This window comes from Charadrius vociferus, unplaced genomic scaffold (genome assembly GCF_000708025.1).
Source record: "Charadrius vociferus isolate BGI_N301 unplaced genomic scaffold, ASM70802v2 scaffold636, whole genome shotgun sequence".
Classification (NCBI taxonomy): Eukaryota; Metazoa; Chordata; class Aves; order Charadriiformes; family Charadriidae; genus Charadrius; species Charadrius vociferus.
This window is the reverse complement of record NW_009649189.1, coordinates 1,827,282-1,839,708: the sequence shown is the minus strand read 5'-3', so window position 1 is coordinate 1,839,708 and position 12,427 is coordinate 1,827,282. Positions and strand designations below refer to the sequence as shown.

Here is a 12,427-nt window from a genome sequence, read left to right as displayed (position 1 = left end):
CTTTAGGTTTCAAACGAACAAGCTGATGTGTCCCAGCAGAAGAGACTCTTAAGTGCGTGCAGATTTCCGTGCTATTATACAACATTGCTGGTCCTGGAAGAGGCATTTTCTTTTCTGAATCAGAAGCCCTCATCCCATATGTACATTATAGAAACATGCAGAACTCTACAAAACAAAATAAACTCAACGTTTTGTACAGAAGCTTTAGAGCTGAGGTACAGGGCGTTTTTTGTTTAATTTAGGTCCCTTAAAAAATGCTTATTATCTATACCTTGATCTGTGATGCCCGTTGCCCACAAGAATAGCAACATCAAAGGGAATGTTACTGGAAAGGTGTTTTACAGAAAAAGAAAAAGTAAACCAAGAAGGCCAAAGATCAAACAGAACACATCCTTGAGAATTTTGACAGCTTAGGTTTATCAGTATTTTACAAACGCTTAAAAAGTATTTGAGAGTCACGTGTTCATAGACAAGAGAAAGACAAAGCTGATCTGTTAGAGTGTATCGTTTCCTTTGTTGCAATATTTATCATTAGTTTAAATATTGCTATTAACTCAAAGTGCATTTGGGAGAAACACAAGAATAAGAGAGATGGCTCTGCCGGTCTACTTTTTTTCAGTGCAATGGAAACATAGGAAATAAAACCATGGAATAGCCTTCATATAAGTGAGATAGTGTGGTGGGTTGGCCTTGGCTGCCCGCCAGGCGCTCACCCAACCACCCTAGCACTCCCCTCCTCAGCAGCACAGGGGGGAAGAAAATAAGATGAAAAAGAACTCATGGGCTGAGATTAAGACAGTTTAATAAAGAAAAAACAAATGCTGTGAACAGAAGCAAAGGCAAACAAAAAGATTTATTCTCTACATCCCGTCAGCAGGCTATGTCCAGCCACTACCTGGGAAGTGCATGCGCAGCGCTTGCCCCAAAACACAAACACCCTATAATGATGAATGCCCTCTCCCTTCCTCCCTTCTCTTAGCTTTTATTGCTGAGCAGACATCACTGGTGTGGAATGTCCCTTTGGTCAGCTTGGGTCAGCTGTCCTGGCTGTGTCCCCTCCCAAGCTCTTGCCCACCCACAGCCTGCTGGCCTTTTTGAGTGAGGTGCAGGGGACAGTTTGGAGACATGGCCTTGATGCTGTGGCAGCACTGCTCAGCAGTAGCCAAAACACTGGTGTGTTATCAACAGCTTTCAAGCAGGGTTTGCTGCTAGAAGAAACCAGACCTAACCATCTGAAAGCAGCAAAGTTGCAACAAAATTGTGCAAACCCAGGTAATAAATATGCATTAAAGGCACTTGCACAGTAGAGTTGTGTGTGCAAATGCTCAAAAGTGAATGGTAACAGGCGATATCATGGCTAAAGCCAACAGCTTATGTGAACGGTAAAAATGAATACATGAATAGTCTTTGGATTACTTACAAGGAATCAAGAGTTGTAGGCGCTACTCATGCTGACAACCACGTTTATTGGTGGCAACAAGAACGAGGGTTTAGCTAGTGTGTACTTGGAATCATAGAATAGTTTCAGTTGGCAGGGACCTTGAAAGGCCATCTAGTCCAACCGCCCTACAATGTGCAGGAACATCTTCAACTAGATTAGGTTGCTCAGCGCCCTGTCCGACCTGGCCTTGAATGTTTCCAGGGATGGGGCGTCCACCACCTCTCTGGGCAACCTGGGCCAGCGTCTCACCACCCTCAGTGTAAAAAATTTCTTCCTTGTATCTCCTCTAAATCTTCCCTCTTTTAGTTTAAAAACATTACCCCTCATCCTGTCATTATAAGCCCTACAAAAGAGTTTCTCCCCATCTTTCCTGTAGGCCCTGCAAAAAGCCTCCCCCTCCAAAAAGCGAGGAGTGATGGGTCAATCCCTCCTCACTCCGAGAGAGAAGAAGGAAGGACTAAAGGCCTTCACCTCCTTGGGACTGCTCAGCCCAGGGCAGCTGCTGTGGTACAACAAAGAGGGAGTGCATGTGTACTGTGGGCTCGACCGGTGCCAAACTGGGGGCAGAGCACGGCAAAGGCTCTGATATTTCAAAGCGCACCTGTTTGGTAAGGAGGGAACTGGCCTCTTCAGGAGAAATAAGAGGAGCGGTCTGAGAAGGGTTTCCCCCTGTAAACATCCCACTCTGCAGCCCTCCCTACACACACCCATCGTCCTTCGTGAGGGCGGTGCAGCACAGGGCCTTCCCCGGCAGATGCCTTTGCCACACGTAGCAACTGTGCCCTTTAAGAGGGGAAAAAAGAAAGAAAAGGGAAGGAAGCCACCCCTCTCACGGGAGAGAGGAACCTGTAACTTCTGCAGGCACAATCCTGCCCCGTGACGCTTCGTCCTGCCTCTGTGACTTTCCCCACCTGGGGCAGAAGGATTTAGTCAGCTCTGCCTGTCCCAAGGACTCATAGCAGCAGTGTGACGCTGTTTCTCCGCAGTTTGCAGAAGACAGCAGAGCTCAGCCTGGACACTGCCTTCAGGAAAGCCATGCCGTAGGACCAAAGCTGCGGCGCCAATGTGGCAGGTGGTGGGATGCTCCAGATGCAGCTGAAAGGCAGCTCAATAGCTGGTGGAGAGGCACACGCACTGCTGGGGGCAGGTCCTGGGCAGTGCGGGCTGCATTGCTCAGCCCTGCTTGGTTAATGTAATGCCTTTACTTTACTTGCCACAGGACCCTGTGGGTGGTGGGAGGGGCTGGCAAGGCCCCAGGGCCTGTGGGGGGGATACGGCCCGCCAGCTTCACCCACACTCAAAGGCCTGAACTGGGGCCGCGGGGCCTAACCATCTGGGCTCTGCCCTGAGGCTCACCTCAGCCCACCACAGATCATAGAATCATAGAATGGTTTAGGTTGGAAAGGACCTTGAAGATCATCGAGTTCCAACGCCCCTGCCATAGGCAGGGATGCCTCCCACTAGGCCGGGTTGCCCAGGGCCACGTCCAGCCTGGCCTTGAACACCTCCAGGGATGGGGCCTCAACAACCTCTCTGGGCAACCTGTTCCAGTGCCTTACCACCCTCAAAGTAAAAAATTTCTTCCTAATGTTTAATCTAAACCTGCCCTCTTCCAGTTTAAAGCCATTCCCCCTCGTCCTATCACTACGAGCCCGAGTAAAAAGTCCTTTCACAGCCCTCCTGTAGGCCCCCTTCAGGTACTGGAAGGCCGCAATAAGATCTCCCCAGAGCCTTCTCTTCTCCAGGCTGAACAGCCCCAACTCTCTCAGCCTCTCCTCACAGGAGAAGGGCTCCAGCCCTCGGATCATCCTCGTGGCTCTCCTCTGGACACGCTCCAACAGGTCCATGTCCTTCTTATGTTGGGGACTCCAGAGCTGGATGCAGTACTCCAGGTGGGGTCTCACGAGAGTGGAGTAGAGGGGCAGAATCACCTCCTTTGACCTGCTGGCCACACTTCTTTTGATGCAGCCCAGGATATGGTTGGACTTCTGGGCTCCGATTGCATGCTGCTGGCTCATGTTGAGCTTCTCGTCAATAAGCACACCCAGGTTGCTTCCTGGAGCTGGAGTAAGAAGGCTTCACCAATACAATCTCCTTGATTTGGTGGCCTGTAGTAGACACCAACCACAAGGTTCCCTTTGTTGCCACAGTCTCTAATTCTTAGCCATAAGCTTTCAACTGGCTCATGCCTATTCTTTCAAGGCAGCTCTTCACAATCTATCCATTTTGTGACACAGAGGGCAAGGCCTCCACCCCTCTGTCACACCCCACTCAGAAGAGAGAGGGGGAAGTGACTCAGATTCGCAAATCCCCAGCAGCGAGACAACTCTGAAGGTCCATACAAAAACATTTCTTAGATTCCCACAGTGATTCGTATGTCTTAACTAGGTACACGATAATTGGTTAGGTTTATAACAAATTATGGCGAATGTTAAAGCAAATTATGGTAAGGTACACATTGCGTTACTTAACAACAGATATACAACAAAGTATGGCAAGCAGTACTTAACAACAGATACACAATGAATTATGGTGAGTAGTAAGGTATGCCTTGTGTTACTTAACAACTTTAAAAGAAAAAGAAACAGAGGGATAGAGCGTCCCGTCCCATCCTCCCCAGTGATGTGTAGCATGATCTGGGTGGAGAGACGAGCTATAGTCATGTGTGTTTAGCATGATCTTCATTAGCATATGCAGGGGTGTCAACTTTAATATGCATTTCTCGGATAATATGGCAAAGGTCGTTCATTGGACACAATGGCCCCAAAAACAGAGAACTAACAAGCTTCACAAGTTGAGCAGAAAGTCCTGTCTTCACAAGACTTCCTCCCTGCCCCTGCAAGGATGCGTTCTGTGTTATTCAGATGAGTTTTCTCGCCTGAGTCACACAAGACATAAGCAAGTGTTAGCCTGATCAGTTCTCTGAGCACAAGGCCTGCATTATCCAGAGGCCACATTATCCACCCATTGACTACAGCCATATCTCAAGGTACTTGAGAGTGTTTGAGACATTCCTCAGAGGGTCTCCCCCCTCTCTCCTCAGGCTGCTTCTCTCAGTCTTTTTTTCAGGGAGTTTACAAGTCATCTTTTACACCCTTCTGCCTCACCTGTCCCTTCTGAACAGCCTGTAGCTATCAATAGCTGTGCTCCAGTCATGGGATTTGTCCCACCAAGTTTCAGTAAAGGCAACCGGGTCATAGCTTTCTAATAGCATGGTGGCTTCTAGCTCCTTCGGTTGTTGCCCATGCTGTGTGCATTGGTGTAGAGGCACTTCAGCTGCGCTGTCAGCCATGTCACCTTCTTAGAGGAACACCTCTTAATTCCTTTGAAGTATTTCAATGGTGTTTCCCTGTTGGCTCCTATTATCTCAGGAGCCCCTGCCTCATCTCCATAAGACTTGAAGTGTGCTGCAGTGTACCCAGCATGTCTCAGAGCAACAGGCTGAGTGCTCTCACTAGCACCCTGTCCCTCTAACCTTTGCGTGTCGTCCCACAGCTTATCACGGGCAAGCCCGATATTATCCCCCTCCCCCTTCAAGCCTAGTTTAAAGCTCTGTCAATGAACCTTGCTAGCTCATGAGCAAAGACCTTCTTCCCTCTTTGAGAAAGGTGAATCCCATCTGGCACCAGCAGACCTGGTGCCATGTAGGCCATCCCATTATCAAAAAAACCAAAATTGTGGCAGTGACACCAGCCATGGAGCCATGTATTAATAGACTGGGTCTGTCTGGTTCTTCCAGTGTTGCTGCCCACAACTGGAAGGAGAGGTGAAAATATAACCTGTGCTCCAGATTTGCTTACCAACTGTCCCAAAGCCCTGAACGCCCTTTTGGTTGCCCTTGGACTACATGTTACAGCCTCATTGCCACCCACATGGAATAGCAGTAATGGGTAATAGTCTGAGGGCTGTACCTGGTTAGGAAGTTTCCCAGTGATATCCTTTACCCAGGCCCCAGGGGGGCAGCAGACTTCCCTAAGAGGAGGGTCTTGTCCAAAATATTGGACCTTCTGTTCCTCTCAGAAGGGAGTGACCTACAACCATAAACCTGTCTTTTCTTCCTCCTGGAGGTGGTTGTGATATGGGGGTGGGCCTTTCTGACCTTGCAACACCTCTGGTACAGATGGACCACCATCAACATCATCCATTTACTGGCCTTCCACATCCAGAGCTTCATACCTGTTGTACAGAGGCACCTGTGAAGGTGAGGTGGGCTGGGAGGGATTTGTCAGCCACCCCAAGCATGGACTTGCCTCCATTCACTTCTCTCCTTTAAGCTACTGCCTTCATTCTAGCGAGGGGAGGATGCACGGTCCCCTTGATCTTGGTTTTATTCTGGTGGCTGTTCCCGTTTCTGTCTCAGGGAGGGCAGAGCATGGTTCCACCAGTTTATTTTTCTCAGACTCACTGGTGCTCCTTCACCTTTCTACTTCCCCCTGTAGCTCTGCCACCAGGCTGAGCAGATAGTCCTCCTAGTCCCACCTCACACAGCTGTTCTCATGGCTGCCATCTGTCACCAGCAACAGGCTCTGGCACTCCCTGCAGCCCAAATCCTGGATGGCTGCACATTTTTGCAGGACCTCTGTCTGGGTTGCCACATCCATTCTGGTGAGTGCAAAGGACCCGGCTTTGCACTGGGTGAAGACCTCTCCTTCTGAGAGGGTAACAGCCACTGCTTGACCTCACCTCTTGAGTTGGCAGGGTGACCATGCCCTGATACCCCACGCCCTGGTTGCCCCCTCTGTTGCCACGTTCCTGGTCACTTGTACCCCCCAGGCTACTTTTTATAGGTGTGGGGGTGGTCGCGGTTGCTCTGGCAAAGCCCCAGCCTGTTCGGCGCCTCCCACGTGGTGGGCTCTCCGCTGCCCTGGCATTTCCCTGCCTCATTTCCCCCTGTGTGCCAAGAACTGCCACTCTGCTGCGGGCCAGGCCAGCTCCGGAGCAGCTCCCCTTGGTGGGCGAGTATGGAGGTATTCATGAGATGGGATATGAAGGCATGAAAAGGAGAAGCCTTGCATAGGTTTCAAAGAAGGGGATTTGCGACCTGCAAGAGACTGGACTGTGCATGCTGACAGGACTATGCTATAGGAGATGAAGGTGAGGAATTAGACATCTAAATAGAGGGGATTTGGGTCACCAAATAATGTGACTGGCAGGGACTGACGGTAGAGGATTTGGGGAGACCAAAATGAGGGACCGGGAGCCCCTTCTCCAACCCACACACCTGAGGGGACCCACGTGTCTGGGTACCCTCACTCCTCTCAAGAGGGAACCCAGGCATCTGCGACCTCCCTCGGAACCCTACTGTCCCCTGGGGACCCAGGCGCCTGGGCTCCACCCAGGAACCCTGCTGTTCCCTTGGGACACAGGCGCCCAGGCTCCACCTAGGAACCCTGCTGTTCCCTGGGGACACAGGCATCTGGGTCCTATGCTTTGGGGCCATGAGGTGGTGGTGGGTGCTCCTGATGCTGGTGCTGGCCCCCTGGCTCCCTGGAAACCAAGGCATCCAGGCAGGAGGACCTGGCTTGTGGCAGTGGGTGGCCCTGGCATCCTGGCTCTCTGGGGTGCAACCCTGCCTGCTCTGCTTTGGGCCTCCCATCCAGTGGGCACAACTCTGCCATGACATTACTGGGGCGCTCCTCAACAACCCCCAACACCAACATTGCCTTGAGGCCCTTGTCCAGGCTGCTGTGCCACTCACCTCTGTCATTGTGGGTACGTGATGGGGGCCCCAGGGACACCCAACCCAACAGGCACCCTGCCTAAAGACCCCCATGCTAACTGGCACCTCCATCCCACCAGGGACCTCTATCCCAAGGGAGACCCTTACCCTGAACAGGACCCTCTGGGATTCCCCACTTCAACCAAGGCCCTCACATTGACACTGGCCAGGATCCCGGGCAGTTGGGGACCCCTTTCCTGAACAGAGACCCCAGGGACCCACCCCAGACAAGCACCCTAGGGATTCCCAACCATGCCAAGGTCTTCCCAGTCCTGACCTAGACCCCAGGGGCCTCTGGAAACCCAGCCCTGCCTGGGACCCTGAGGATCACCCAGCCCTAACAAGGGACACACTGGGGAGTCCCTCGGACCCTCTGGCCCTACCTAGGACCTCAGGAATCCCCAGGGATAGCTGACCCTTCCCAGTATCCCTAAACCCTGATCAGGACTCCAGGAACCCTTGGTCCCTTACTGGACCCTCCCATCCCTGAACCTCCAAACCCAACCCTGTACCGGTCCCAGTGCCCCTGTACTGATCCCAGGGTCGGGGCAGCATGAGGCACTTCAGGAGATCATCATGGATGCCCTGCATTTTCTGGAGAAGCAGAGGGACATGAGTGAGCAGGGAATGTGGGACATGTGAGGGGGTAGGGCCATGGGGGATGGGGCACGGAGGCCTTGAATGGGAGGTGTGGTGAAATACAGGATATATGGAGGTCTGTAAGGGGATGCTTGGGGAATCCTGAGGGTATATGGGCTTCAAGATATACAGCTTCTGGGGGGGGAAGTTGAGGGAGCATTTGGGGATATATGGGACTGCACAATATACATATGGGGTTGAGGGGATCTGTGGAGTCTGGGGAGGGATTATGGGGATGAAGGGGAGGGCACATTGTCTCACCTGGACATCTGGGACACCCCAGAGCCTTTTGAGGTGTCTCTGCAGGAAGCCGTGAACATAATCTGGGTGAAGCTAAGCCACCTGGAGGAAGGTATGGGTCCAGACACCTAACCAGGACTCCTGGGGTACTCCTGGAACCCCCACTCAAGGCACTGTCAAAGAAACCCCCACCCTGGATGCCTACACTCCAGGGACCCCCACCCTGGGCACCCCCATCCTGGAGACACCCCCAGGGACCCCATCTGGGCTGGACAAGGGCTGAGCCCTGACAGCTCATCACAAGGATGTGGATGCCCAATGATCCCCAGTCTAATACTGCTTCCCGCCCACCAGCTCCAGCCTGCATCCCCCCCTGTGGTAAGTGCCCATCCCTCTGTCTTGCCACCCCCTGTCCCCTAGTACATCTCCCATCCCCCTGGGACCACCAAGTCTCTCCCTCCCAGGGTACCAGCCAGCCGCCCGCGTCTTCCAGTGTGCTACCTGCCGCTTCGTGGACTGCCAATTTCCCCTGGACTGCCCAGGTATGGGGCCATGGCAAACCCAGGCATCCAGGCTGGGCTAAGCCCCATCCCAGATCTGGGTGCTTCCAGGGATCTGGGGGTGACCCTCATTTGTCAAATGTGGGCATTCTCATCATTAGCCCACAAGAGCATGCCAAGGTGCATGACTATCCATCCCCACTGCGAGCACATGAACACCTGTGGTCCCACAGGAGCACAATCATTTCTGTAAGTGCATGAGCAGATGTGAACTGACATGCCTGTCAATGCTCCCAGTGCAGGACATGTGGGCCCATGCAGATGAAGCCATCACACTGCACTGCGATGTGCCCTTTGCCACCCCCCCCAACCTGCCCATTACCTGGATGTTTGCCAAGGACGTGAGTTGCACATGCACATGTAAGGGTGTACGTAGACATTCATGAGACAACCGGGCATGGGTTGCAAGGCATGCATGCACACAGTTGTGCACTTGGCGTGAGGACTATCAATAGATACAGGTATTGCTTATAAAGTAGACATTTGCGCTGCAACTAGTAGGTGTGCAAGCATGCACAGGATGCAAGCAAGTGCTCACCCATATGAAGGGTGCACGCAAGGAGGAGGCAGGTCACTCGCACGTTTGCAGATTCATGTGCACTTGTGTACACACGTGTGTGAAGTGACTTTTGCATATGCTCTGCCTGTGCATCCCTGTGTGCACACACAGAGGGCACGAGGAGCACCTGTGGGACATGAGGTGCATGCACATGCATAAGCAAAGGGTACAAGAAGCATGAAGGGGACCTGACAAACACGCGCAGGATGCGGGTGCCTTTGCGTGCACATGTATGCTGTTTTGTGTACCTGGTGGAGCATGCTGCGCTGATGTGTTCCCCCATGCCCCAGCTGCACACACAGGATCTGGCACTGTTTGAGGAGCTGCAGGAGAGTGTGGAGGGACCTCTCAGTCTGACCCTCCGGGACCCCACTCCAGGAACCATCGCCTGTCACCTGGGGGTCCTTTCTGAGCCTTTGGTCCGCAAGTACTTCTACCTCAATGGTGCGCCCAGACACCTGAGTGCCCTGGGGGCAGTGAGCAGTGTGGGGTGGAGCAGGACCTAAGGCACCTGGGTCCATGGGGGGCATAGGGGCGTGAGCAGGGTCTGTGGTGGACAGGTGGAGTGGAACAGGTCCTGATCCCTGGCTCCTCTGGGGGCAGTGAGGCACCTGGGGTGGAGCAAGGACCCCGAGACACCTCAGTCCCTGAGGGGTGGCGAGGTCTGTGGCTGGAACAGGTGCTGTAGAGACACCTGGTCCCTGGGGGGCAATGCCCTATGACTTGAGGTGCCTGGATCCCCACAGTGTCAGAGGGAAGCGTGAAGGCAGATCAGGGGCTCCAGGCTCGGTTCCGAGCTGTGCTGCGCTGGCCCCACGGCAGGACCCCTCTGCACCACATTGCATCACTGGGGCTGGGGCTGGGGCTGGCACTTGGCTCCATGGCGCTCGTACTGCTGCTGATGTGAGTCCTCCTGACCTGGTAAACCTCAAAATCCCCATGCATCTGGGGCTCCCCACAGACCAGCATGGGACTCCCATCTCCCCCTGGACCCTCAGTCCCTTGGGATTCCCTACAAACGCGAGCGAACCTGAGTATCCAAGGGGGGGCCATAGACTGCCAGAACTCCTAAACTCATAGGGCCTCCTGTTTTCCATTGTCCTCTGGCCCAATCTGGGACCCCTCCCTTGCACCCAGAACCACTTCAGGCTGCCTTGCTTCCGCCAGATTCCCTAATTGCCCCTGAGACCCTGCCACTTTCCCCCATTTTCCCCAGAACTCCCGCTGTCCATTTGGCGGCCCCAGTTACAATCAGTTGACCCAGTTGCCCCCAGGGTCCCACACTTTCACCCTTAGACCCATCAGTTGCTCCCAGGACCCCCAGGTTGCCCCTTGGGCCCACAGATGCCCCATAATCCCCCCTCGCCCTTCCCAGCATAGGGATATAGGGTCTCTTCCCCCCTCCTTCTTTCTTCATTCCTTCTTCTGCCTCCCAGGGCCACCTGGCAATGCCGGAGCCTCCGAGACCTCAGTGACCCCTGGACATCCTACAGACCTGGACAACAGGGTCCCCCAGGGGATTCCAGATGCCTGGATTCACCTTAGGGGAGCTTGACACATGGATGCATCCCTGAAGACCAAAATTTCTGCAATTGCTTTTCTTGCATTGCACGTGGCATGTGCAAATAAGAACAGTCTAAAAAGAGAACAACAGAGTTCTAAAAATCTGGATTATGCTGGAGATAGAGATATGGGGGTCTTGGGCTTGCGTACAGAAATCTATGGGCTTGGATACAGAAAAACTGGGTACTGGGCAGTGCATAAGCAGTCCAAAACATAGTTCTGACCCTCCCAACCCTGCATTTCAGCAGCTAGCACTAAGGGAAGTTCAGATTGCTACTTGTAGGAAAGCTTTCTCTGGATATTGGTGTGTCAAAGATACTTATGTATAATAAAACCTTTATATGTCATGTCGACTACAAATGCCAAGTTATTTTCCTCTGATTATTTGCCTAAAAGCATTTTATTGCATATTTACTGTCGGAGTGGGAGACAGACCCCGGAGTAACTATGCATTCTCAATGTGAGTATGATCGTTCTCGTTTATTGAATATTTTCGCAGAGTATATATAGGCTTACAGCAAAAGCATGCATAGGCAACAACATTATAATTGGTCCAGCTCCCTTTTTCACGCGCAATGTCCTGTAACTAGATTGGCTAAGGCCCTCTGTCCACGCACCTCTTGTTTTACTCTTCTCCCGGCTTATCTTGGGGGGGGGGGCAAGGACGCTGCACATAGGCCTCTGTGCTTTGTTCAAACCCTGGGTTGCTCATCAGAATTAAGTTATGCCCTTTTTCATTCAGGAATGTCTCCACAATTCCCCCTTCTTCTTTTTGAGCAACCCAGGCTTGATTTACTAATTTTCCTAATTCTCGTTTAATACAACTTAAAGCTAAGCAAAGGCAAAAGCCAATTATCACAACAACTATTAAAATGCTCAAACCTTCAGCTAACAGGCTTAACAACCACCGTGGAAGACTCCCAAACTGATTCGTCAACCACCCATCCAACAACCCATGTGAATGCTGAATCTGCTTTGTTAAAATACTTAAACTATTATATACTCCACAAAACCGGAGTAAATGTCTCCACATTTACTTTTATACCACTGTATACCCCAGTAGACTTCAATTTGGTAATTTGGACAAATTGCTGCTACAGTTTTTTTAGATATTATGTCTGTGACAAAATGGCGAAACAGTAGAGGAAGAATGCTCTACGATTCCTTGAAGAAGAGATTAAAAAAAAAAAAACCAAACAAACCTTGAGACTGTGATCACGGTATCTCCAGTGCTCTGTGTTGCCTTTAAAGGTACCTGGACTTACGTTTGAAAAAACAACTACAAGAAAAATATGAAAAAACAGGCTGCAAATGCAGTACACACAGAGTACGCCCATATCCCATTGGTGCATTCAATCCCAAGCAATTGGTAAAATGCTTCCATCACCTGGGCTGACATTCCATCTGTATTTAAATCGGCAGTGCTGCCAGTGCTGGCTACGGTTGAGGAGCCTGAGCTGCAATCCCTGAGCTGAAGCCTGAGCCTGTGCTCCCCGATCCTGCAGAGGCTTGTCCTGACCCGAGCAAGGACCGTCTCCTCTTGCAGTCTTCTGGTAACACAACAGAGCCACCGTGTGCTCATCCTGGAGTCTGCAGCTCACATTTCTCGTCCTAGTAATAATAACATTTCCCAGTAGCAGCGCACTGTGTTTTTGTAGTCCCTGCCTGTTTCTTCCGTGGCTAATAAGCGGACTGGGCGGGGGGGG

At 51.9% G+C, this 12,427-nt stretch overlaps 1 protein-coding gene across 1 annotated transcript in view; it reads left to right on the top strand.

Annotated features, from left to right (window-relative positions):
• Positions 1-1,353: 1,353 nt before the first annotated feature.
• The window catches only part of LOC104289887, an 18,922-nt gene continuing 7,848 nt past the window's right edge, over positions 1,354-12,427 (top strand). Inside the window, exons 1-5 of the mRNA XM_009888902.1 lie at positions 1,354-1,382; positions 8,460-8,581; positions 8,837-8,940; positions 9,449-9,602; positions 9,905-10,061. Of these exons, the coding sequence (XP_009887204.1) occupies positions 1,354-1,382; positions 8,460-8,581; positions 8,837-8,940; positions 9,449-9,602; positions 9,905-10,061 (566 nt within the window). The remainder of the gene's footprint in view (positions 1,383-8,459; positions 8,582-8,836; positions 8,941-9,448; positions 9,603-9,904; positions 10,062-12,427) is intronic.